This window comes from Schistocerca americana, chromosome 1 (assembly GCF_021461395.2).
Source record: "Schistocerca americana isolate TAMUIC-IGC-003095 chromosome 1, iqSchAmer2.1, whole genome shotgun sequence".
NCBI classification, from domain to species: domain Eukaryota; kingdom Metazoa; phylum Arthropoda; class Insecta; order Orthoptera; family Acrididae; genus Schistocerca; species Schistocerca americana.
Window position 1 is genome coordinate 846378850 of NC_060119.1, and position 27976 is coordinate 846406825.

General features: G+C 41.7%; 1 protein-coding gene across 3 annotated transcripts in view; it reads right to left on the reverse strand.

Moving 5' to 3' along the window:
- LOC124613303 (protein outspread) overlaps positions 1-27976 on the reverse strand; it is a 760625-nt gene that overhangs the window by 84006 nt on the left and 648643 nt on the right. For all 3 annotated transcript variants that reach the window (XR_006979633.1, XM_047142013.1, XM_047142002.1), the window contains exons 4-6: positions 5815-6003; positions 1665-1740; positions 1325-1519 (exon numbers count right to left, since the gene is read on the reverse strand). Coding sequence is in view for 2 of the 3 variants with exons in the window: in XM_047142013.1 (XP_046997969.1) it covers positions 1325-1519; positions 1665-1740; positions 5815-6003 (460 nt within the window). In the remaining variant the exon portion in view is untranslated. The remainder of the gene's footprint in view (positions 1-1324; positions 1520-1664; positions 1741-5814; positions 6004-27976) is intronic.

Here is a 27976-nt window from a genome sequence, read left to right on the forward strand (position 1 = left end):
CATAAGACAGTATGCTTGTTGCAAAAAGTGTAACTGTTCCCCATCAACATTCCACTGACTCCTATCTCCCCTCTGACTCACTCTCTTTTTTTACCTATCCATAACATTCACCAGTTATTTTGTCCCCATGTCTGTATCAGTACTAACATGTGTACTGTATGGCATGTACATTCTTTTACTTCTAATCTGTATAATTTAATGTAAGATTTATTTTTCACAGCATCTTTGAGATTGCATTATACTCGTGTTTCCATATAGATATATACAGCAGTTGTAAAAGGTCAGTGCAGCTGGTCCCGGCGGAGGTTCGAGTTCTCCCTCGGGCATAGGTGTGTGTGTGTTTGTCCTTAGGTTGGTTGGTTTGGGGAAGGAGACCAGACAGCGTGGTCATCGGTCTCATCGGATTAGGGAAGGATTGGGAAGGAAGTCGGCCGTGCCCTTTCAGAGGAACCATCCCGGCATTTGCCTGGAGTGATTTAGGGAAATCACGGAAAACCTAAATCAGGATGGCCGGACACGGGATTGAACCGTCGTCCTCCCGAATGCGAGTCCAGTGTCTAACCACTGCGTCGGTATGTCCTTAGGATAATTTAGGTTAAGTAGTGTGTAAGCTTAGGGACTGATGACCTTAGCAGTTAAGTCCCATAAGATTTCACACACACATTTTTGTAAAAGGTCATTATCTTTGGACAAACAATCTTTGTACAGCTATAAACTCTCACTGACGAATCTGCAGCTGACTGTCTAATGGCTAGCGTTGCTGCCTCAGAATCACGGGGTCTCGGGTTCGATTCCCGGCCGGGTTGGGAATTTTCTCTGCTCGGGGACTGGGTGTTTGTGTTGTCACCATTTCATCATAGTCATCGTTATCATCATTTGTGACAGTGGCTAGATTGGACTGGGTCAAAATAGGACTGTGTAAGAATGGGGCCTTTGTACAGGCGCTGACGACTGCGCAATTGAGTGCCACCAAACGTCATCACCATCACCATCTCACTGATGATGTGTGCCCACACTGCTTAGTCGTAAGTTGCTGGGAATGGCCTCGGAAGCCAAGGCCAGTTCACAACTAATTTTAAAATAAATGTTATTGTGGAACATAAAAACTGCACATTTCAGTTTTTAATATGTATGGATCATTTTCACGTGCTATACAGATATGTTGGTAGTACTAAATGTAAAATGGGAAATCTAATTACACTATTATGTCTAAATCATTGCGCTAACAGACACATCATGTAAAAAAGCAGAAGTGGTTCACTTGTAAACACATGGGTATGCATGAATGAATGTTTGTACTCATTTCACAACAAAATTTTATTACCTTTGGTTGTTTCTGTTGTTGGTGAGGTGTGCAACTCTGATGGGACAATGGTTGATTTTGGTGAAGTCACATCTCTTGTTGGTATCACATCTGCTTCACTCGTAGTCCATTTGCGCTGTGGTGCTGGAGGAGGTTGTCGTAAAGGTTCAGTATGACAGCTGTTGAAGCGTGGTCGTGTGTCGCTTGGAGTAGTTGCTAGTAATGAAAAATGTACGAAATGTGGCTTTATTTCAACAGTGATTTTCATACATCTGGTGCATAAGTTACATTAAGCAAGTCAACATACGAACTCCTCTGTATTAACTTTGTAAAAACAAATCATAATCAAGCTAACATTCACCTCTGACTGACTGTGTAGGAGGAAGTATACTTGATGACTGACCTCCAGGAAATGTTGCATTCCTTTTGTGCCGCCCCTGTAAAAATAGCAGGAATCCATTTAAATGAGCTGTAATGTAAGCTTTTTGTAGTTCTGTGAATACGAGCTGCTTGTTAATGTCACACATTATGCTAATTAGAGAACACTTCAGAAAGGAGGGTGGGAGGAGTGGGTGCATTACACCGTTATGTGCAAAAAACAAAGGTATAAAAATAAAAATGCCTTCCTGAGATCCAAAAAATTAGCACTAAATGCTCGTGTTTACAATTTTCTGAAACAGGACAGTGGCTCCCCCAGTACCTAGCACTGATCTTTATCTAATGTAATAGAAAGTACTATATGACAGTAATTGTGAATCATTAATCTCAGATGTCGTAAGATCAATGTAATTAGGAAATGCATAATGAATACCACAAAGACGGGCTAGTATAAAGTTCTCATAACGTCAACAACAACAACAACAACAACAACAACAATAATAATGTCAACAACAACAACAACAATAATCATAATAAAATATGTACAAATATAATAAGCTACTAATCCACTAAATAAAATCTTTGATACTGCACTATTCCTCTCAACATGAAGCAAAGTTTATTAAATGCTATCACTATTACAAGTTGCAACTCAGGCGATGTGAAATTTAAAAACTTTCTGTACGAAGTAAAACGAAATGAAATTGTTGTAGAACTGTAATTTTGTCCACTAACAATTTCACTAGTCGTAAGCTAGGTCGTGATAATCCTAATCAGAAATAAACACAGTATCTTGTACTTACAGCACTTGCACTGCACTAAAATTCATACACACTGTTGTACTGCATCAAAGACCCTAAATTATTTCACTCTGAAAAATCAAGTGGTTTGAGGATGGAAGTGAGGAGCCACCAAGCTACCAGCAGAGACTGCATGATGAGCCTTGACACAGGCAGGAACTATCCAATTTGGCCTTATCCCAGATGGCAAGTGCTCTGTCATTCAACAATTACATAACCCAACAGCTGATATGAACAGTAATTTCAGTCTTCCTCTATTCTAAATGGTAGGTTTTTATCACCAGCAACGTAGCAAATTAATTTCGGTTTCAACGTCTGTGCTTAAATGTATTTCACATACAATACATTTATTTAATTGTTTCAAGTAACAGCCACAGCTTTGGCTCTTTTGTGAATATCTGAATAAATACAAAAATATTTGAGTGACAAGTAATACTCAACATATGATGACAGTTACTTTAAAACAGATAAAACAGGTTAAGAATTAAAGTCAAGGAAATAAAAAATGTGGTAGAGATAATGTCTGACACTCATTTATTTCACTTCACTGCTAAATGAGGAACAGATTTCAAGTTTGTTATCTTGTATTATACACCGTGTTCCAGGAGGAATTGTCAGTATTCAGGGATATGACAGGAACAATCATTTGAAGCAAGGAACATATGCCCCATTCCAAATGGTTTCCACAACAGAACACATTTAATGTATATTTGTTTTTTGTGCTTGTGATGTGCATGTTTGTTTCTTACCTACCCACCCCTTTGACATTTTATTCTAGCCCAACTTAACCTGTTGCTTCCAGCCTCTTTCCTCAGGATGTATTTCTTTCTGTCATTTTAGTCCACTGGATGCGCAGTTGTCCTTGATGTGTTGTGAGTGAAGTAGTGTGATGGATTGAGAATGTATCAGACAGAAATATTGGTTAACTGCATGCCCCACATCTACACTAATCAAAAGTATGTAGATATGCTGCATGTTTAAGACTCTTGTGCTGCCAGTATTCCTGCTGCATCAAAGAATACTGTCCGCGCTTTCCAAAAAATCAAATTCCTCATTGTAGTGAGTTTATCAGAGTTTTTAGCACAATGCATGAAAAAGGTATTCTTTAAAGTTCCCCAATTTTTTTCTGAATGTGTAGTTCAACAACCTGTATAGTAAGCGCAACACATTGTTTAAATGGTGCAGCATGGTCCTACTACTAGTACAGAATGACTTTCTGCACTTATCAATGTGTGGCAAACATGACAAGCTGAAAACTTGAACCCATTTCACATAAAGCATGTCCACTAACTCCAGAATGGCGACAATGGCACACGACATGAATTTTGTCACTCGTTAAATAGCAGTCATCACTTGCTTCCCTTGATACTATTCACTGCTGAGGCCATGTTTACATGGAATGGTATCCCCATATGGTCATTACAGAGTGAGCCCTGCAACTATTTCCACTCCAGTCCTATACTGGACAACTGTCTTTTTTTGCCAAGATATAAAGTCTATTTTTACTACATAAAGAAACTGGTCGCAATTAACAAACAGCCCTTGATCAAAATTGGCAGATTATAACAAGACCAGCATGGTATGAAGCAATGTGCAGTTGGAATACTAAAAATCCAGAAAATAAGAATCAGGGTTGAGAACATGATGGACAGGAATACTTAACTTAATGCTATTTGTGCAAGAGAACTGAGCATTATGCACACGAATTAGTGAAGGATACATCAAAATGCAAAACTTCTAGCATCATACACCGGTGAGCTTTGAAGTGAGGAATATAGATGAATAAAACCATGGTGATTAAAGATATGAAAATTGCAAACAAGTTAAAGCATTGCATGCTACAGTACGATCAAAAAGTCTAGCTGTAATAACGGTGTAAGCTGGTCTCAAGTTAACTTACAATAAAATTACAATACTTAACGCAGATACTGTCTGGGAGGTAGAAGATCAAGCAGATGAGAATATACACAGCTTTCGTTATTTGGGCTGAACGTATAAGGGAAGCTACAGATGAACAAGAGCATAATGAACAGATATCAGATACTGCAGAAGCTGTTACACAATGCAAGTACAACTTCGTATAAGACAGTCTGTATACAGCTGGAAGAAGACGTATGAAAAATTTAAAAAGGTATCAGGGGGACAGAAAGTGACATTTAGTTGGGATACGTAGATCAAGACTGGAGATGCTTAAGCATATTGAATCAATTTCAAGCATTATACACAAGAGAATTCCAGGGTATGTTGTTAAGATGGATGATGACAACATGTTGGCCACGAAATATGGAACAAAACATGCTTAACAGCAAACAATTGGATGTAAAAAATAAAGCAGGACTGGAGTGCAAATGGAATAAGTAAAACAATTTATCTGCCGCAAAATGATGGAAGGTGATACATGGACTGACAGTATAATCAAAATTAAGATCACATAAGCAGAGAGAAACAGATGCACGAGAATAGAGGTATTGTGGAGGTGGAGGAGGAGGAGGAGGAGGAGGAGGAGGAAAAGAAAACAGGCATGCTGTCTATGCTATAATTGTTTGCAGATACATTTATTTTATTCTGTGCAGATAGTTTTACTGAGTTCTAATGTTAAAATAAGAATCACCACTGGAATGCTCAACATCACTGAAAATGGCAAAGAATCATTTAGAAATCTTTATCTGGCATCAGAAGTCACTTACTGATTGTGTTGAACTTGCATTTATAAGAATACATAATCCATTTCTTTTTATGGAAAATCGCATTTGGATACAACAGGTAAGGACAATGTTACAGTTGTAAGTGGTAGTATCCTTACCTACACTTTGATTGTATGACCTCTAGGTGACATGATCAGTATTTGCTACATGTGGTAAGACTCTTAACAGTTTTCCAACTTAAAATGTATGAACTCCCCTGAATTTTAATCCCTTGAACTATCTGCATCCTAACAAATGTTAGTATTTATTACATTTCCAGATGTGACTCAGATGTTCTGAGATTTTGGTATCTTTCTTTTTACTCAAGCATCTTCTTTTGTCTCTCATTCTACTACCATTTCCTTTTACACCTTCTCTGAGGTAGTTAAAATCTCTCCCTTCATTCGATATTCCTGAATGTTCCCTCTCTTTCTCTGTGCAATCTACGAAGTATTGAGTATGAATGAATAAATGAACTTTTAAATTATGGGTCAAAATGCTAGGTGTTGGTGGAGGTACGGGACAAGATGTTATTAGAATAACTGCAATAGGCTAGTTATATAGATCTAAATAAGGTTCTACATTCTATAAGTAGGTATATCCAACCTAATGCATTTGCATAAAATTTAATATCTCTAGAGGTACATGCCTTGGATCTTGGGTAAACTGACAGTCCATCTGCCCACCAACGGCATTCTTCACGGCTGGTGCCTTTGACGAAATGAACGCCATCAGGTGCTGTGATCGCTAGACTAAATGCATTCCCCGTCACTTTCTCAGCATCTGCCACTTCCAGCACCTTGTTCATATCAATGCTTGCCTGGGGTACTGTGTCGGGCTGCAACATAAGCAACAAATAGTGTCAACATTAATTATGTAAGACAAACATCTAGATCATGTTGCTGAATATTGCGTGTTTATCTTTCTGTAATTTTGAAAATTTGTGAGACCGCTCTGAATGAAGTCACGTGACTGGGAAAAAAAACAACCCTTCAGGTAAATGATGAATCAATTGAATTCTTACATCCTACACTGCAACAGACATGCCACACTGCAACACAAAAATTAAGAATAAGAGACTGTCCAACTAACTAATTTTCCAAACTAACCCTGCTCAGCAGCAACAGCCACCAGCTAAGTCTGAGCCTTTGACTTTAACAAAATAACCTTGCACCCCACACAGAAATGTTTTCTGTAGATTTTTTGTGATATTGAAGTAAAGCTCATTAACAGAAATACTGATATCTTCAAACATTTTACCGATTCTGGCCTAAGAAACTCAAAAGAAAGAAAAGATTGCCTGTGAGGATGGAAATGACATCCTTGGAGGATTCCTATATTGGATATATCAACTTCGCATATTGTTCCCTCACTGGTAGAAAGGCTGCTATCAAGCCGATTTGAACAAAACATGTTTTATGTTACCATTTGGAAACTTTTGGCGGCAAAATTTGTTCGTCCAGCCACTCACGTATGCGGTGGAGTGTGGAGTGACTACGTACTTGCTAAAATAAGGTGGTAACTTAAGTTTACCATCGGTACCGACAAGAAGTTTTAGTCAGATATTCGTGGAACTCTGAAGATACAAAGTAAAACGATAATACAAAAATTACTTGAAATGCTCATGCCCATAACAGTGTACGAAAATTAGTAAAATTATATCACGTGACATCTTCATAACGTAAGTGGTAAAACAAACTACACCTTTTATGTACAAATGGCATACTGCAACAACAGGCTGTTAGAAAATGTCGATCTTCGTGTTTGGCAGCATTTAGGATTCGACAGTTTCACGACAAATTCACTTTTATTCATCCTAGCAAGCAGAGGAGAAACGCGCATACTGCTTCTAAACAACCTATAACAACAATCTCGCAAGTTTTCAATTCCACTCCAAAATCTACTACCCCAGTGACATTATTATTATTATTGTATAGTGCACACAATTATTGTACGTATAATACACAGAATAAATAAATATAAAAATCAATACTCACCCCAATGTCCACAATGATTACCGATTATCCTCACGGCTTTAACTACAGAATCCACAAACAATAGAGTGCGAAGTTGATTCATGATCGTACCTAACTTCTACCGTAGCAAGCTACACTGGTGTTTAAGCGGGAGAAATTGTGCCTTCTTTATTTTCGCAGTGATTGTATACTGTTCACCAAATCTTGCCTTCACAATTCAGTAAACACGATATTCGCAAAGCTAGCAGTCCCATCTACGAACGTGGTAAAAAGCAATGTGACGACGGTTTAAAGGATCGTGGGGAAAAAATGCGAAAGGAAAGAAACAGATGCGCAAAGTTGCATACCCACATCGTTACCGTTTGTATCTTGTCAGGTGTACGGGCGTCTACAGAAACTGTCAGTGCTCATGATAACTTTTTGTTATGGGTGGTAAAGTGATCCAATTTGTATAAAACATTCGCGGTTTCGAGAACGTTTTATACAACAGTGCCGTCGCGAAAGACTTTGTTCTGAAAGTGATTTCAGTTCCTGAACTACTTAAGCAGCTCTGCTTGGAGGAGGATTGTTCAGTCGATTGTCTTAAAACGACTCAAGAGACGCTGCTTTACAAGATGGTATTCTAGGACATATGGTGAGGCAGCTCTTTAGAACTTAGCATATGTACACAAGGTGTCGTGTATTACACTGAGGGCAAGTGTCATAGGATAGCGATATGCACAGATACAGATGGCGGTAGTGTCGCGTACACGAGGTATAAGGCATTGTCGAAGCGGTCATTTGTACTCGTGTGATTCTCGTGACAAGGTTTCCGATGTGATTATGGCCGCACGACCGGAATTAACAAATTTAGAATTCGAAATGGTATTTGGAGCTAGACGTATGGGATATTCCGCTTCGGAAATCACTAGGGAATTCTATATTCCGAAATCCACGGTGTCAAGAGAGTGCCAAGAATACCAAATTCTAGACATCACCCCTCACCACGGACAACGCAATGGCAACGACCTTTACTTAACGACCGAGAGCAGCGGAGTTTGCGGAGAGTTGTCATTGCCAATACACAAGTAACATTGCATGAAATAACAGCAGAAATCAATCTGGGACGTACGACGAACTTATCCGTCAGAACAGTGCAGGGAACTATGGCAGCAGACGACCGACGCGAGTGTCTGGTAACAGCACGACACTGCCTACAGCGCCACCCCTGCGCTAGTGACCATCTCGGTTGGACCCCAGACGACTGCAAAAGCATCGTTTACTCAGATGTCTCCCGATTTCGGTTAGTACGAGCCTATGGTAGGGTTCGAATGTGGCACAGACCATACGAAGCCATGGACGCAAGTTGTTGACAAGACAATGTGCAAGCTGGTGGTGGCTCCACAATAGTGTGGGCTGTGTTTACATGGAATGGATTGGGTCCTCTTGTCCAACCGAACTGAACATTGACTGGAAATGGTTATGTTCCGTTACACAAAGACCATTTGCAACCGTTCATATACTTCATATTCCCCAACAACGATGTCATGCCACCGGGCCACAATTGCTCGCGACTGGTTGCAGAACATTCTGGACAATTCGAGTGAATGATATGGCTACCCAGATTGCTCAACACGAATCTCATCGAACATTTATGGGACATAAGTTAATGGAAAGGTCAATTCGTGCACAAAATCCTGTAGCGACAACACTTTCGGAATTATGGACGGCTATCTAGGCAGCATGGCACAATATTTCTGCAGGGGACTTCCAACGACTTGTTGAATGCATGCCCCGTCGAGTTGCTTCAATGTTGTTGTCGTGTTGCTTCACTACACCGGGTAAAAGAAGGTCCAACATGACATTAGGAGGTGTCCACTGACTTTTTCCACTTCACTGTATGACCAACAGAGACAAAATGGGCCACTGAATAAGCAACTTCTGAGGGAAACTGAGTACCAATGCGTCTGCCTTTAGAGATGTGGTCTCATGTATTAATAAATTTGGACTGTATTAACTAGTCGCTGCAAGAAAAGAGTGCTACCATTGATGTGTCGTAGAGTTTGATACTTGGTTTTTTAACAGCTACATGCAGGAGTAGTGCAGAAACAGACAACCAAAGCCAAAGATGATTGTGAGCCTAAATGAGTACAAGACAGTTTTTGTGTTAGAAGGCTGAGAAAGATGAAAAGACTGCCCTGAGAGATGGCTGCAACGAGACAACTGATTTGTGTTTAGAAACTGTTTGAGCTAGAGTACCTCAAAGTTCGCGATAGACTAACAAGCGTAACGGAAAAACTGATCCCTCATACATGAAACCATTTCGCCTGACTTTAATTTCCTGTGAAGATACGCCTTAAATGAAAGCTCTGTACCTTATCTTGAAAAATGTGCAGAGTTATCGATCAGCGGAGTTAGTTAACGAAATAGCTGCTTTCAAGTTCCTGGTGAAAGAGATAATGAAGAGATTCACACGACTTCTCATTTTTTTATTGGAAGTTGGTGTAACACATTCTTCTTCAAATAACGATGTAACTATGACGACATCTATAATGCGAACGCAATTTCAGCGAATTAAGGACGATAAACTACTTCAAATCGAACACAGATGAAAGCTGGCTGTCAAATTTTGCAATCCCATCGATAGAATATGACACTGCTAAGTAAAGTCGGTAGCATGCGTTACCTCATATGTTCTGAAACGTCGCGCACAAAAACGGGGTTCTTCCGCTGATAGAAAGGTGGGGTAAAGTGTTTAGGATAGTCCTTGGGCTAGGGACCATTTTTATACCAAAAATGGTTCAAATGGCTCTGAGCACTATGGGACTTAACTTCTGAGGTCATCAGTCCCCTAGAACTTAGAACTAATTAAACCTAACTAACCTAAGGACATCACACACATCCATGCCCGAGGCAGGATTCAAACCTGCGACCGTAGCGGTCGCGCGCAGTTCCAGACTGTAGCGCCTAGAACCGCTCGGCCACTCCCGCCGGCGTTTGTATACCCAACGGAAAGGTCGTGTGTCACTATGCACTTGATGTAGCCTATGGGGGCCTTAGGGGCATTATAGAGGCGCGATTAGTTCATGGGCGGTTCCTTAGAAAATCCAAAAAAGGTCTATTTGCTCATACCAAAATCGAGCTGCGAATTCCAATTTTTACGATATAGTCCTAAGATCCCGTGATCGAACAATCTTTAAAATTTTATTGGTATCTTCATCCGTTTCCGAGGTACAGAGGTTCAAAGTACCCTTCCTGTACACGTAAAATATGCACGCAGTCTGGTGTGAGGCTAAAACATAGTTCATGAAGTGACGTTGCACGGAGAGATGTGCTGTAAAGTGACTCCATTATCAACAGAAGGGTACTAGGAATCCCATGTAGCACTGAATCATATGCAAAATTTTTGTGCATATAAAATCCGGTCTGAGGTGTAAAATTAGTTTTGTATTATTTCAATTTCACATAAGTAAACTATCAAAATCTTAGTGACCCATAAAGTTCTTTTCATATTAATGACGTGCCCTACTGTGGCAGGGAAAAGGGAACCGTCGGAAAATGATCCTATTGGAATACAAACAAACAAAACAGCCTATATTTGTGTTTGAAAGTTGCCTCATTTTACCTTCCTTACCACTTTTAAAATTTTCCAAATAATTGTGGCGCCCGAACATATTCGTGCTTTTTATTCTGAGAGAGGGGAAGAGACTGTAGTGGGAAAGACGGAAAGGTAATAAATACTGAAAGATGATAGACAGTGGCTGTGATATAGAAAGAGCACAGGAGACACTCGCGGTGTGAGACAAACGGGACACAGTGACAGGGGAACATAGTTTGCATAGACAGAACAGTGCTAGAAAAAGAGTGAAGGAGAGAGTGCGAGTGGCAGAGGAACAAAGATAAGGAGAAAATAGAAGTGGGTGAGAGCTAGTGATAATGAGAGACAGAGTCTATGACAGTGACCGAGAGATGGTGACAGTGAGAAGAGAGAGCTACAGTAGGAATGAATGAATGAGATAACAGTGGGGAGAGAGAGAGAGAGAGAGAGAGAGAGAGAGAGACTGTGGTGGTGGTGGTAGTAGTAGTAGTAGTAGTAGTAGTACAGAACGAAGGACTCTGTGGCTGTAACGCAGGAAACAATGACAGTGAATTGGGCTGAATGAGTGAGTGACAATGGGCAAATGGAAGTGGATGCACTAGCGGTGTGAGCAAGTCAGTTAGCGGAGCTTGTGGGAGTGAGAGGTGAGTTGGCATATTAAAGGGAGTGCGAATACGTTCCCATGCCAGAATTTTTGGGAAAAATTTTATGGTTGCTGAGGAAGGCACAATGAGACAGCTGGTACCCCACTTTTCAGTAAGAGTCTTTTAAACAGGAGCATATTCGCCTCTTCCTGTTCCTGTAGGAGCATTTTTCCGCTATAAAATCGCAATTTCTGAAAAAGGATATTTCTTCAACTCTTAAGTGTAGATCTTTATTTTACTTCTGATTAATAATTTATGTGCTATTAAGAATTTATGAGTAGTAAATAGAGTATGTATTTACTATAAATCACACCAAAACCAATGTGCATTAGCTGCCATATATAATAAGATATGGATTTTGTTTTACTTTCAGTTTTTCTAGAAAGTTTATTTGTCAGGATGGTACAATTAATTTTTCGTATACAGTAATTTTCGTCAACATAGTTAATTTTAGTAATATTTTTAATATTGCTTCATTTTTATTAAACTTACTTACAAAACTGAAAATGCTGCTAAATCTGCATAGAAAAAATTGTAGAATTAAGGTAGTTTTACGGTGGTGGTTAGCTATGGCAGTCTGCAAGGAGGGCAGAATCGCCTCGGTGCGGCTCTGCCCTCGGGGGCGCGACAGGTCCGCCCACGTTGGATAATTTCAAACTGTCCACCAACCAAAACAGTTTGCAAGCCTTTCAGGCTGTAATTTATCCAATTGTGTTTATAATATTAAAATGTGTGAGTAGCTACAAGGAAATTCGAAATGATTGCAGAAACCTTCCTATACTTAATGACGTATTTCCGATGTGGATTGATACAAAAAAGATCTTAAAAAGGGTATAACACTCAGTCACTTTTAGCAAGTAACTAGCGACAACTTCGTGAATCCACCTATAGTTGAATGATACATAAAATCAGCCGTATATATAAGAAATAAATAATCTCTGTCCATTCGAATAACTGAATAAATTTTGGAGTACTGGATTCAAATATGACTTATGCTTTATTTAAGAATACCACCAAAGCGACTGAAAAATGTGTGTCAATGACAGCACATTCATTTATTAGTAGCGACTTAACTTCGAAACTGACTAGATCTAAATTATTTGGAATCACTCATTTGTGGCCATTTTTTATTGCCGACAGCGTACCTTACATATCGGAAAATACTTTGTGTAGCTGTAAAATGTTAGTTGTCCTGTAATAGCAGATTCACGTCGAACTGTAACAAACTTGGTTAGTCGATTCTGGTATTGCAGAAAGACAAGCGAAAAGTACCACCATGCATATAATAGGATCACGTCTGAGAAAGTGCCGTGGTGTCCAAATCAACTTCTAGTCTGATGAATGTTGTATTTAAGATATTTATATCAGCATCTGCGGAAACATCCACAAAAAGACTTCTACTCTGTGGAAACACTACGGCCCTTTTCTCGAGAAACGATGCGTGGTACATCTGGAAAAATTGTTTTTGACCTGCACTGTACACACACTTTTTTCCATAAATCTGTCTTCCAAGTCTGGAGCCTTACCTACCTCCTCGAGTGTCTCCAAGTTTGATCTTTCCTTTGCTTTTCCTCTCTGCACTTTCTTCAACAAGGAAAGAAAGAAAATATTATACCTCTATAACTAGATATACGACAAAGGCACCTTTCTTGGAACAGTAATCGTACCAATTAAGGAAAAAAGAAATAGTAAGAAATCTGAAGGGCATAGTACTCAGCCTAATTTCTCATGTAGCTTAGTGTTGCTAAGAGTGCTGAATAAAAGGCTAAATGGCAAGCTCGATAGATGTATTGAGGAGGAGCTGTTCTGATATAGAAGAGGAAAAGAAGTAAGAGATGCTATTGCCCTGTTAAGACTTATAAGAGAAAGATAAATCGAGAAAAGCAGAGAAATTTATGTTGTTTTTAATTTATTGAAAAAAAAAACTTTCGGCAGAGTTCAACGAAACAAGCTGATGGCTATTTTGAAGAGGAAAGGAGTAGACTGGAAAAAGAGAAGACTGATACAGAATCTATATTTACAACAGAAAGAAAGAATAAGGATTTGAAATGTAATGTCTGAGGGAAGCAGCATTGGAAGGGGCGTTAGGCAAGGTTGTTGGCTCTTCCCTTTGTTGTTCAACTTATACCTGGTAGAGATTATTGCGAAAGGCTTAGATGGAAAAAGGAGTGTGTATTGGTGGAAGAGAAAGAATGTGTAAGATGTGCTGATAACATGGTATTAGATGCAGAAAGTGAACAAACTATAAATAAAATGCTGAAAGATCTGAATGAAATGGTGCGGAATGTGGGATGAGAATAAGTACAGCAAATATAAAGAGAATGGTGATCGTCAAACGAAGGAGATTGGCAAATATTAGTATAGAGCATGTTGTTACTGGCTAGGCAAGAGCATTTAAATACAGGGTTATTACAAATGATTGAAGCGATTTCACAGCTCTACAATAAATTTTTTATTTGAGATATTTTCACAATGCTTTGCACACACATACAAAAACTCAAAAAGTTTTTTAGGCATTCACAAATGTTTGATATGTGCCCCTTTAGTGATTCGGCAGACATCAAGCCAATAATCAAGTTCCTCCCACACTCGGCGCAGCGTGTCACCATCAATGAGTTCGAAAGCATCGTTGATGCGAGCTCGCAGTTCTGACACGTTTCTTGGTAGAGGAGGTTTAAACACTGAATCTTTCACATAACCCCACAGAAAGAAATCGCATGGGGTTAAGTCGGGAGAGCGTCGAGGTCATGACATGAATTGCTGATCATGATCTCCACCACGACCGATCCATCGGTTTTCCAATCTCCTGTTTAAGAAATGCCGAACATCACAGGACAAAACCATAAAGTGCACAGCGAGTTACAGCGTATGTGCTTTCCCAGAATAATGTTGAAAGATGAAGTCGGCGCTGTCGGTCTCCAGTTGTGGCACGAGCCAATTTTCCAGCATGTCCAGATACACGTGTCCTGTAACGTTCTTTTCGCAGAAGAAAAATGGGCCGTATACTTTAAACCGTGAGATTGCACAAAACACCTTAACTTTTGGTGAATTGCGAATTTGCTGCACGAATGCGTGAGGATTCTCTACCGCCCAGATTCGCGCATTGTGTCTGTTCACTTCACCAATAAGAAAAAATGTTGCTTCATCACTGAAAACAAGTTTCGCACTGAACTCATCCTCTTCCATGAGCTGTTGCAACCGCGCCGAAAATTCAAAGCGTTTGACTTTGTCATCGGGTGTCAGGGCTTGTAGCAATTGTAAACGGTAAGGCTTCTGCTTTAGCTTTTTCCGTAAGATTTTCCAAACCGTCGGCTGTGGTACGTTTAGCTCCCTGCTTGCTTTATTCGTCGACTTCCGCGGGCTACGCGTGAAACTTGCCCGCACGCGTTCAACCGTTTCTTCGCTCACTGCAGGCCGACCCGTTGATTTCCCCTTACAGAGGCATCCAGAAGCTTTAAACTGCGCATACCATCGCCGAATGGAATTAGCAGTTGGTGGATCTTTGTTGAACTTCGTCCTGAAATGTCGTTGCACTGTTACGACTGACTGATGTGAGTGCATTTCAAGCACGACATACGCTTTCTCGGCTTCTGTCGGCATTTTGTCTCACTGCGCTCTCGAGCTCTCTGGCGGCAAAACCTGAAGTGCGGCTTCAGCCGAACAAAACTTTATGAGTTTTTCTACGTATCTGTAGTGTGTCGTGACCATATGTCAATGAATGGAGCTACAGTGAATTTATGAAATCGCTTCAATCATTTGTAATAGCCCTGTATCTTGGAAATACAATCACTGAGGAGTTGAGGTGTCATCAGGAGGTGAAAACTCGCACTGCTATAGCAAAGAAGGAATTCGGCAGTAAGGAGATTATTACGTGGCAAACTAGATAAATGTCTGAAGAAAAGACTAAGCAAGTGTTTTGTCTAGAGTCTGGCAATATATTATGAGGCAGAAACATGGACGCTGAATGGAAAAAAAACACCGCTAGAAGTATTTGAGATATGGATGTGGAGGATAAGCTGGATGGAAAGAGAGAGTAACGAAAGTGTGTTGGAAAAGGTTGGTGAGTGGAGAAGACTGCTGCAGGGTATAAGAGAAAGGAAGAAGAACTGGGTGGGACAGTCATTGGGGCGGGAGTGATTGTTAACAGACAGTTTGTGAGAGGAGAGTGGGAGGAAGGAGGAGATACAACATGACAGATGACAAAGGGAAACGGAAATTAGGCGGACGGCAGAAGACTCGAGAGCATGGAGAGTTACCATGTGAAAATCTGCCTTTGGGCAAAACGCTAATGACGACGTGAACACACTACTGACCATTATAGATGCAGCACTTTGAAAGATAGCAAAAGAAAAAGTTGCTTACTATATGTATACAGTACTAGCGAACACGGAAATCCCTCGCTTAGGAACTAGATATACGTCCGGATCTCTCTCTCTCTCTCTCTCTCTCTCCCCACATGAATCGGTTCGGTGGGGATCACTGGTACACAGGCTACGACAGACCTCTCCTGCACCTGGATCTGGATTTTAATCTGCATAGGGGTAGGATTACGAAGTTTCGGACGATTCAGATTCCGTATTATCCTAATCATAATACGTTGTAAATAAAACTTTCCTGTTAGAACCGACTGCGAGGAAGAAAACAGACCACCACATAGTCGCATAAACGATTTGTCTTATGATTTAAATGCCCTGTTATCACAGTTACAACTGACTGTGAGAAAGAAGACGATAGCACACATTTTCACAGCACAGTGTAACACTTTATGTCTTGCAATCGGTTTCAAAAGAAAGCCTGTACCTCAAACTTAAAGACTGCTATCCAAGTTATCGGTTATGCGAACCAGAGGCGATCGTGTCGGGTACCCAGCGGTAAGCTACACCAAGAACGACGACGAATACAATCCGACAACCTTCGTTCTCCTCGTCCATTACGATGCTGTACGCAACGACAGAGCAAAAGAAGTGCAGGTTCCCTCTGACCCTTATGCTTCGAAGTATGTGTAATAAAAAGGTGTAGATTTATGAATAATGTCAAAAGGTTACCCAGTGATAGTTGTTCATAAAGAAACAAATTGACGTGTTACTGCATGCGTCCTTTCAAACAAATGTATGACGCACGTCATACGTTAGCAGTCTCAGCTGCATTTCGCTCTCGTTCTGTTATGTCCCCAACCGAAGCAATAGCCAAATGACCCCCTAAAGTATGAAAGCTGCATAACCAGAGAGACCAGAAGTGTTAAAGTAACAATAAGGCTCGTCCACAGGACAAAACAATAAAGTGCACAGCGAGTTACAGCGTATGTGCTTTCCCAGAATAATGAAGGAGCTATTCAAAGACTGAAAAAATTAAGGTAGGTTGAAGACCGATACTCTCATTCCATCTCTGAATGAACGTAGTAACCTCTAACGAACAGAGGCACTAAGCAGCGTGTTTACTGGCAACAGCTACCACAGTAGCGGAAATCAGCATAAAGGCATGGATATCTGTAGGAAAATTAACATTGTTGGTTGGAACAGTTGTACACAGCATATATGCAACAGTATGAGATCCAGTATACCGACAAATGCAGTCAAAAGCGGTATCGAACTTATGTCAGTAGTAGATTATGTTAAAGAAAAAAGTCATCAACGATTCAGATGGTACATGCTGGAACTCGGCATAAAGGCAGTCGGCTATGTGTCTTTACTGCAGATAAGAGACAGACACCATTCCTGACGGTGCGTGCATTGAACCAAGTAAAAATCGGTGCGTCACAAGGAAATAGGACTCTCTAATCGTCAAATCGCCAAGAAGTTAAGCCGTGTAAGTAGGGGACTGATAATTCCGTTACACTGGGCGCACGTTATGGACAGAACGGCAAATATGGGAAAAATAGAATATTATCCGAGACATGAAAATGGTTACTTCTGTGCAACGTTAGGGTTACAAACCATTATTCTTCTCAACTAGCTGCTGATTTACAATCGCCAGTAACCGTCAGATGTGTACGACAAATTTTGTTACGTGATATATTGCATTCGAGAAACAACTGCGGAAACCTGCTCTAACTCCCAAACATAAACAGGATGGATTGGAGTTTGCTGAAAATCATGTGTCATGAACTACAGAATGTGATAAAGTGATCTTCAATAACGAGAAAAAGTTTAATTTAGAGGAGCAGGATGGATTTCAGTATTACTGGCATGAGCTGAGAACAGAGCAGCAGGTAAGAAGGAGAAGAAATTATGGTGGTGCAAGTGTTATTATCTAGGCAGTCTTCTACGCTAAAGGTAAATTACGCATTCCTTGAATGAACAACTGACTGAACTCTCAACATGTGCACCGAGATGCTGGAGACAGAGTTGATTAGGATGCATGATGACCTAGAGGCCGGAAGTCTTATGTTCCAACAAGATACTGCATCTATTTATGTTTCTGCTACAACCAAAAACTGGTTTTAAAATAAAGATATTGATGTCTTGCTCTGGCGTGCACATAGCTTGGATATGAACTCCGAGGAAGAACCATTGGGAATACTTGTAACGCGTGTTAATCGCAATGGAATGCAGTTCGAGGCCGTAAGTGAGATGAAAAGAGCGGTACGAGAAGAGTGGGCAACAATTTCGCGGCAAGAATTACAAAGCCTAATAAAATCAATACCGACGAGAATGTTTTTAGTATTTAGTAAGGAGGGAGGTTAGACAAAGTACAAACAATGCACAACTGGACAACAAGTGTCTTTATACCAGTTATGTAAGAAACTGTGTGTTTATGTCTTTATGTGTACCTAACAATTTCATAATAAATTCGATACGTGTGCGGTTCAGACATTGTACTATTACTTTTGCAGGAACCCTGTCTTTATACTGATGTCACTACTGTATAACCTCAACATTCAGGAATCAAGTATTACTTTCAAATTCGTACAGCCAAAGAAGTGTCCGTCAGATCAATACAAATATTCAGTGAGCAGGAAGCAACCGCCTTACCTAGTTCGAGTGGGAAAAAAAGCCTCCATCAATGCAGACGTATGTACAGGAACTAGGACCAGGACCGCTAAAACTGTTAATTTTGTTCTGTTATGCAACAGCTGTATTACGAACGAGTAACCCAAAAATGATTCATAACGGTGCACTAAGAAAGATGTGAGTATCGCGAATGTTGTAGTGCAGATGGAAGCAGTGTGGGCTACGAATGATGGCGAGAGGACCGCCGTGTGGGCCGAAATTTGGTCCTGGGAATGGTGAGGGATAAGAGGGGGGAGGGGGGGGGGGGGCGTGTAGGAATGCGCCCGGCTCGGCGCTGTGACCTTCGCGCCGGCTACCACCGCCAGATGGCGCACAACTCTGGAGCCACCAACCTCCTCGTACACACGGCGCTACTCCACTGTCAGCTCACTCGTCTCGCTAAACAAGTTACGCCAAACGTCAAACAATGGAACAATGTGTCTGGCGTTAGTTTATATCTGTGTATTCCACGAGTAACCCGTTTGAAAACATCACGGTACAAACATCGCAGCGCCTTAGAGGTATGGTGCTATGTTGTCAGTAAAATGACAATACCAGAGTTGGTTACGAGGGAGAGGTTAAGAGGTTGCCTGTAGTTAAGTCGGATCTGAACCACGATGTAGTTAACACAACCAAATTTGAGTTTCAAAAACTGTATCCACTGAAATAAATCATAGCTGCTCTCTTCATAACCTTCGTTTATATTTCTCCGAACCCGCATCTCGTGGTCGTGCGGTAGCGTTCTCGCTTCCCACGCCCGGGTTCGATTCCCGGCGGGGTCAGGGATTTTCTCTGCCTCGTGATGGCTGGGTGTTGTGTGCTGTCCTTAGGTTAGTTAGGTTTAAGTAGTTCTAAGTTCTAGGGGACTGATGACCATAGATGTTAAGTCCCATAGTGCTCAGAGCCATTTGTACCATTATTTTATTTCTCCGAGGGAAGTCACTATTTCACGCTTTTCCTCGTGTACTGGTAGTGCGATATTCCTTAGCAAGGTCTTGGACGCAATAAAGTGAGCAAAAGATTTACAGTTGTTACTTTCGACATTTTGCCTGGTCATCAGTTTTCATCTGGATATTCTTCAGTGGACGGAAGCAAGTCTGCTAAGACAACAAGTCCGAGTTCCGTTTGGGAATATTACTTAATCGTTCTGAAAATTGATTTTAACTGATCACAATAAACTCGATGATCTACCATTCAGTCCAGCGATGACAAACAAATTAGCGCAAAACTGAAAATAAGGGAAACACACGACAAGCCCCATCGCCTCTCGAACAACGAAGCGCGCAATGTTACTGGAGAAAGGTGTAGGTCGCTGCTTTCTGTAAGAAAGGTCGCAGAACAGATGCGCAGAACTCTTGGCCTGTGTCGTTGATTTCAAGGTGTGGTAGACTTACGGAATGTTTTTCCTGCGTACATTTTAAATGGAATTTGCTGGACGATTCATTATGGCTTATAGATAATTATTCTGAAATATGACTGTGCTTCCGTTTTCGATAGTCAACGAGACCCATCTCAAAGCCACTCAGATGAATATGTAACGGTAAACAGAGATGAGCGATAGCAGAAGAATACAGTGACTGTTACTGTGTGAACCATTCAAAGATGTCAACAACACCTACGACCCAAAGAGGCAGTTGGTATCTTTCTGATGAACTCATAATTACGGCTATCGCTAGAGCGGCATTCTTCACACTAAAACGAGATCGACAAAACATAACGATTGCATAGATAAATATCAGCACCGGTTTCCGGAGACTTCTGCTGTGTCATTGTTTTGCATAAACTCTACTCTTCCTCCAGTGCTAAGTAAAGTCAGCATTCCAGCTTTCCATTTCGGTAGTTCGATGACAACCCAACAGTAGAGACAACTGAATGGGATAAACTGACTTCACTAAGTCAGTTCCGATCCACAATTTGACAGTTTCCATCCGGTAATAAATTTCCCAACCAACGTCGAGTGCGCCCTGCAATATATAAATAATACGCGTACACGAACGCACCACAATTCTTCTCTGTCCCTGACACTGCGAATCAGGAAGTAACTGAGGTAACTCGCCTGTTTCGAAGATGATGATGACCCTTACTTTAATTTACGATAAGCTTCCTTATAATTTCCAGTTTAGAAACGTTAAACGCCTTAATTTCTGGATGTTTCTTGGTATCTTTATTTCACGAGGAAATGAGAACGAACGAGACAGACTTTACCATAGATGCAAAAGAGAAACCGTATCAAATAAACTTCGCTCCTGTTTATACGTGAGCATAAGTGGGTAAAATTACAAATACGAAATCAGTTCGAACTCCTTTTGAGGGCTTTGACCTGTTCCTATTGATTGGTTCATTTTAACAACGTACCCAATATGAACAATGCCATACTACGTTTTATTTGCCTTTCTTCGCAAACGAAGAATAACGATTGTTGTGGAAAGCATGATGTAACCCGCAGAAGTGCCACGAGAAAGATTCATTGCCTATTTCCCGCGAACGAAGACTCTGAAAAGATACGGAGTTTTCTCAGGTTAGATGACACTTGAATAAGAAATCTGTTGTGACATTTATTTCAGCATAAACCTGCTATTTCTCAGAAACGGTTACGTGCGACCATAAAGATAGCAGTTTGGAATGGTCCGTCAACTATCATCGTATAAGAGAGCTGCAAGTTAACTGCTGCCCTATTGCGCTGTTCTTGCAGTACAGGAACGCAATTAACAGAACGAAAGTTGACTTTTTTTAACATAAGGAAGAAAGGATATCCAACGAGAATAGTTTGGTGTGCAGTATTTCCCTGTACAAAACAAACATTACTAAAGCGCTACACTCGAAATTAAAGAATATGACATTGTTTGGTACGTATTAGCAGTCTGCTTTTTCTTTGCTGCTTAGAGGTGATGCTGGATAACTGATCCATCTACAGCTACACATATACTCTGCAATACATTGTCGAGTGCATAACAGAGCGTACATCGTATCAGTATTGGCCACTCACTGCCCTACGCCATTAGCGAATGTAAAGAGAGAAAAAAATGTTTCTTCGCGCTCACATTCCCAACCTGATCTCAGTTATCTTAGCGTTTCAATACCCGTGACTTAGCACAGCGTACTTCAAATAACAATTCGCTATAGATGCTCAATGTGGTAACGTGGCCTAACTTCCAACAATTTCCGCTTAAGTTCTTGAGCATCCCCGTTTCACTACCATTGATGACTGAAGATCTTCGTAGCGCTCATCTGAATTCCGTAAGACGTCTGCTGCCTTACCTTCCTGATAACGGACCAAACACTAGGGTAGTGTTCTGGAGCACACTTCACAGAAGTGTATTCTATGTGGTTTCCTTTATATCTGCCTTGTACTTTCACAGAATCTTTTCTAAAACCATAAGTCTTCCAAACTCTTTCCACACAATCGATTTAAAGTGTTCGCTCTCTTTCCTTTCGCTCAATAATACAACTCCGTTGTATTTAAATAATGTAAATGTCTCCGGAATTTTACCTCTTGTCACGAATCGGATACTATGGGACTCCTTTCTTGTTTACGGACATTATATTACATTCGTCGACATTATCTAATCGAAAGTATTCGGACAGCCCTATGTAATACGAAATTGACCAGTAGATCTCAAGAGAGGTGGGACACGCCAGTGTAAAAGGAGGTGGGGAGTATCGTGTTGTTAGTAGCGCAATGGGCAGAGACGGTCAAGACGATTCTCACATATTATTGAAGGTAAATATACAATGATGAGCCGAAACATTATGATCACTGCCCACCGTGAGGTTGAATGCATCCTGGTGGTGTTATGGGCACGCCACGCCGTAAGGAAAGAGTGTAAGCATAAGAGAAACGAAAAAAAATGGGCAGTCATTACGGCGAAAATAAGGACCGCAAATGAGGAAATCCACTGATATAAGCGGTTTGGACAAGTTGCACATTGCTGTGGTTGCAAACGAGAATCTCTGAAACGGCGAAGCTGGTCGCCTTTTTGTCGTACTACTGTCGTGAACACCTACGGAAAATGGTTGAAGGATAGTGAGATGACGAGTAGACCGTATGGTATTGGACGACCACGTCTCACCAGAAAATGAAGAGGATGGAGTATCCCCCACCGTGTAATCCAGGATAGGCAGCGATCTGTGGCAAATCTGACGACAGAGTACACTGCTGGGGCAGGCACAAGTGTTTCGGAGCATAACGTTCAAAGGTCTCATTGTTGAACATGGAGCTCCACATCACACGACCCCTACATGTTCCTGTGTTGACACAACGACATCGTCAGTTATGACAGCATCATTGAGTTTTCACTGTGTATCACTAGAAACGTGTCGCTTGTCGAAAGAATAGCATTTCTTGATACACCGCGTCGGTGGTTGTGTCCTTACACGCCGTCATCCAGGCGAATGGCTGCACGGAACATGCATCACGCCACAGATTTAGGCTGGCATGGACAGAATCATGTTACGAGTTACACTGAGTGGGGCTTCCATCGGATCTGTTGTGGTAATCGAAGGCATCATGACAATAGTGAACTACGTGAACATTACTGTGGACCACCTGCACCGCCCCATGCGTGAAGTCTCCCCCTGTGGCGATGACACCTTTCAGCAGGTTAACTGTCCGTGTTGCAAGGTAAGAATAGTGCTACAGTGGTTTGAGGGGCAGTACAGTGAACTCCAATTGATGTCTTGGCCAGAAAATGTGCCTGATCAGTACCCACTGGAATACATATCGGGCGGCAGCTGCGTGCCCGTAAACCATCATCCCGTAATTTGCCGGAATTGCTTGACCTGTACGTAGACCGTCTGGTGCCACATACTTCTGGCGTCCTGTCAAGGCCTTGTAGGATCCACGCCAAGCAGTATTTATGTTGTACTGTGCTTGAAAAGTGGAACAACACGCTACTACACAGGTGGTTATAATGTTTTGGCTCGTCGGCGTATATAGTCTCTCTGCACATCGACGCACGCACAGTGTATGCCAAGCCATCATAGTGAGTTAAGAAATTGCGGAAACGTTATGACAGAAATTTAAAGTTAAGAGTGACTGTATGTGCTCCATTAATTATGAAAAACTTGGAAGGCAAGACCCTACAGATTAGAATTTACCACACATAAACCCAGGTAGATCTGACGTACTGACAGATAGGGACCGTCGAGCATTGCGGGGGGTTGCTGGGAAAAAAAAGCATGAAATCAGCGGAAGGAAACACTCCTGAGTTCCAAACAGTTGCCAGCAGTCCAGCTAGCACAATGACTGTGGGTAGGGAGGTAAAAGAGAATGGGGTGCAATGTTCGAGCAGCTCTTCATAAGCAACACATTTCTGCAGTCAGTGCTAAGAGACGCTCAAGGCCGTGTAAAAAACGACGCCACTGGACAGTGAATGACTGGATACGAGTTATTTGGAGTGATGAATCACACTATACACAGCGGCAACTCGATGAAATGGTTTGGATTTGACGAATGGGTGCAGAACGTTACCTCCATCGTGTGTAGTGCCAACAGTGAAGTGCAGAGAAGGTGGTGTTACTGTATGGAGGACGTTTTTGTGGCTTCGCCATTGCCCTTAAAAAAACGCTAAATGCGGAAGGATATGACCACCTATTACAGCGCGGTTTACTGCTTACAGAAGGCTGTTTGTGTCAGCGTAACACTGCACCTTGTCATACAGTAGCATCTGTGAAAATTTTGGTTTGTGGACAATAACATTCATTCATGAAATGGGCAGGTCTGCTCAGAGGCCCGACCGGAATACAATGGAACACCTTTGGGGTGAGTTAGAACGTCGACTTTGCTCCCCAGACCGCAGCGTCTAACACTGCTAACCTCTGTAGTTCCGGCTCTTGAGGAGTAATGGGCTGCCATTCCTCCACGGACATTCAGACAGCTCGTTGAAAGAGTCCCGAGCAGAGTTCGTCACAAAGACGAAGGTTGGACACATCCCACATTAATATCTACTAATAGGTGTCAGGATACTTTTGATCATATAGCTCACACTTAGAATTTTCATTCATTAGATCAAGAGCTAATTCCGTCTAAGATGTTTTGCATTTCTGAACGACCACCCAGCGAAAGTAGTTTGCTGAAGACAATAGCAGCACCACGGACTATTTTGTTAGTGCTGCTGACAATACCTGATAGTTCTTTAATGTACAGGTCGGTTATAATTAAATTTTCGCTACTTGAGCAAGTGTGGACGGGAAACTGTTTACTGTATAGGTACCCAACTTTATAGTAATGATGTTCGAGAGTGGGTACGGCAGGATCTGCATTCTTAGTAGTGTTAGTGTCAGGACTTGCCGTTAGGCGTCGGTGCTCGTACGGCGACGTAGGGTTGAAACACAAGTAGCAGTTTCCATTACGGTTGCAGACAGTCGACATTGGTCTGAACAATGTGAGCAGGGCTTTACTGTGAAAGCTGCTTTATCAAAACAACAGCAACAGAGCTGTTCCTTTTCGCGAGTACCGACGCATTAAAGGAATACGGAGAAGTCTTCCTTCCACACAGAAGTTCAAAAACATGATTCGGAAGTTCGAATTAACTGGCGATTTGGGAACTGCTCCTGGGAGAGGCCGACGGCCAGTTGCGTCACAAATTGTTGAAGAAGTTACTGTTGCTATGGCTGAGACTGCTGGGTAAATTTGTGATCTTCATGCAGTGCACGAGCTACTTCATGACAGTTGAAATTCCGTGGTCCATTGATCGAAAAGTGCTGCGAACGGTATTTCTAGTGTGGTTCCAGGCTGTCGTGGATGTAGCGGGTCGTCACACTGATCAACGTTTGTAACCTGGTACGTAAATGGTACGCAATTAACAAAGGTTACCCTCTCATGTGGAAATTAAAACGTGTTTCTTTGAATGGTTCATTCGTTATTCCCCTTTCGCATGCCCTTACAAATATTTCCATAAACTTCCATAGTCCTACGTTCACTCTTTTATCGTGCGGGTCCTCTCGAGTAGCGAAAGTTCCACCCTGTATACTGACATCGAAGGTCCTATTACTCTTCCTTCGCGCACACTCGATGTAGCAGTCGCCTAAGTTGAAAATTCGGGCGCACCGTGTACCGTACTGACGTCTTTTAGTGAAAGAACCGTTGTCCTAATCAGTTTACAACAGAGAAGGTACTCCTTATCATCATTTCCTGTTCGCCAGTCAGCGAACGCTTTACAGCGTTGCACGTCAAACAGAAATCTAGGAAGACTTAATCTCTGTAGGCCTATTCATCTGGTTCTACTACTTACATTATATCCTGTGTGACAAAGTTTTTTCTTTTTTTTTTTCTTCATACGAGTGGTACTTTCTAAACTCTCGGCAACACAGGACTAGATGTTTTCAACGGGGGATGTCATGGCCACTTCCATCACGGAATTTTTTGCCTTCAAAAGGCATTCCTATTGTTGCATAGCCCATAGCGGACGTCATTTTGGGACTCTAGAAAACACTCAAAAATGTGATAGATATGATAAAGGCCCTGCCAGCTGAAGCCTTTCAGCGCAGATACTAAGACAGGGAACAACGACTCCGCCGGTATGTAGCTCCCGAAAAAACTTTAGTATATAAAAAAATGAGACTCATTACTTGTATCACACTCGTAAACAGCGCCGACTACTTTCGACGCAGGTGTACATTGTCACAGGTACAAACTTGTTTCCGGCAGCAGAAGGACATACGCCTGGTTTTGTTGAACAGCTGCTAGACACTGGGGCAGGACGAGCAAGTTTGCAGCAACACTTGGCTCAGACGCTGTCATGACGTGCGCCTGTGCTGTGTGCTGGAGGTTAGGGGCGCAGCGACGCATCCCGCGCGCCGCCGCCGGCAGAGCTAACCGAATTACCTGCGGTACGCCGGGCTCTCGCCTCGCCTTGCCAGCAGCCAGTAATTTGCCTGGGGTCAGCGGCACCCCTCTCCGGCCCTCGCACTGGTGGGTGCGGCGCAGTCGTGAGGAGTTTCAACGTGAGGACCCACTCACGCAGCTGCACAATTTTGGAACACTTCTTATGCTCGCGTATTGTGACCGAAAGATCTTCTCTCTAGTAACCACCGTGGATCCTGCGAACAACTGCCTTGGGAAGTGAAGTTCTCTCTGTCCATCCACGAGACTCGGAAAGCAAGATTCAGGTTGATGCTGAAGCCGCAACGCAAGAAAAATGCAGGAACCTGTAGTGGATCGATGCTTGGGGCATAGATTGGCAGTTGATTTTGAACACATACAGTCCCATTAATTAAATATGTCTAGGTATGCGAACACAGAAATTTAATATTGCACGATCAGGTGCGAGTAGGCCACACGCACTAACGGTTCTGTAAAAACTTAATTTTGTATACAGACAGTTCATCCATTCCGGGAATCGAGAATCTTGACAGTTTTGCTTGTTATTGACATTAATACTGACACGATATCGGTTCCAGGGATTCAAAAATTTTCGAGTTTTTTTTAAATCTCAATAATATACATGTGACAAAGTCATGCAAAAGACAGGCGATCATTATTATAGTAATCAGTAGTTCTTCGTTCAGTCTCACTGGGTCGCATTGGTAAAAGTCAAACATTAGGCAAAGAATGACTTTATTGCTGATATGATGCGTTTCGGAATTTATCCAGCATCAGATATCCAGGAACGATTACTGCATGTAGATGTGGCCTTTCTAATTGTGCGTGAAACAAAAATTCGCGGTCTGCGACGATGGATAAATTCCGAAACGCTTCATATGAGGAATAAAGTCATTCCTTGCCTCATGTTTCACTTTTACCATTGCGCCCCAGTCAACCTCAATGCAGAAATACTTATTGTTTTAATTTAAATTTTAACATTGGATAAAAAATGAAAAAAGAAATATTTCGTGTGACATAATTACAAACTTACAGTTTTCGGATTTCTTCTTGCTAAGTTTCATGATTCTAGGCCAACTGGAAATACCCTATATGTTTTGATGAGTGAGTTGGTGAGTATCCAAGAATCGTTTGGTTGCGTGACTTAGAAGCTTCAATTTCTTACGTCGCCAATGGACCATAGACCTCAGTATGTGACAACGTTAAACTCGATACGTCTGCTCATTCCCTAGAAAAGGAGTTTTTAACAGTTGGACAGACAGACGGACAACAAGGTGATCACATGGGGTTCAGTCTTCAGCGATTGAGGTATAGAACTCTAAAAATTAATTGGAGAAAAAGTAGATACCAGACTGATATTCACTGGAAAAGTCCTCACGGATTGTAGCACAGCCACGAAGGCTGATTCTTGAAGATTGCTCCTCAGTTCGAGACTCTTACCACCTCAGATGAATACAAACAGAGGAGATCCAAATAAGCGTAATACTTTTAGTCTCTTGTTCATTTAGCAATATCCAAGTCGTCACGGAGATTCTCAGTAAGCTCCTGTCGGAGACGCTACAGGAGAGGCTTCGTGCATCACTGTTTGGTATATGGCAAAAATTCACTGCCAGTACCGTTTTCGGACAACTAAGATGGTCTGCAGAGGGCTCCAGTTGTTTTATTACTTGTCACAGCCGGCCGCTGTGGCCTAGCGGTTCTAGACGCTTCAGTCCGGAACCGCGCTGCTGCTACAGTCGCAGGTTCGAATCCTGCCTCGGGCATGGATGTGTGTGATGTCCTTAGGTTTGTTAGGTTTAATTA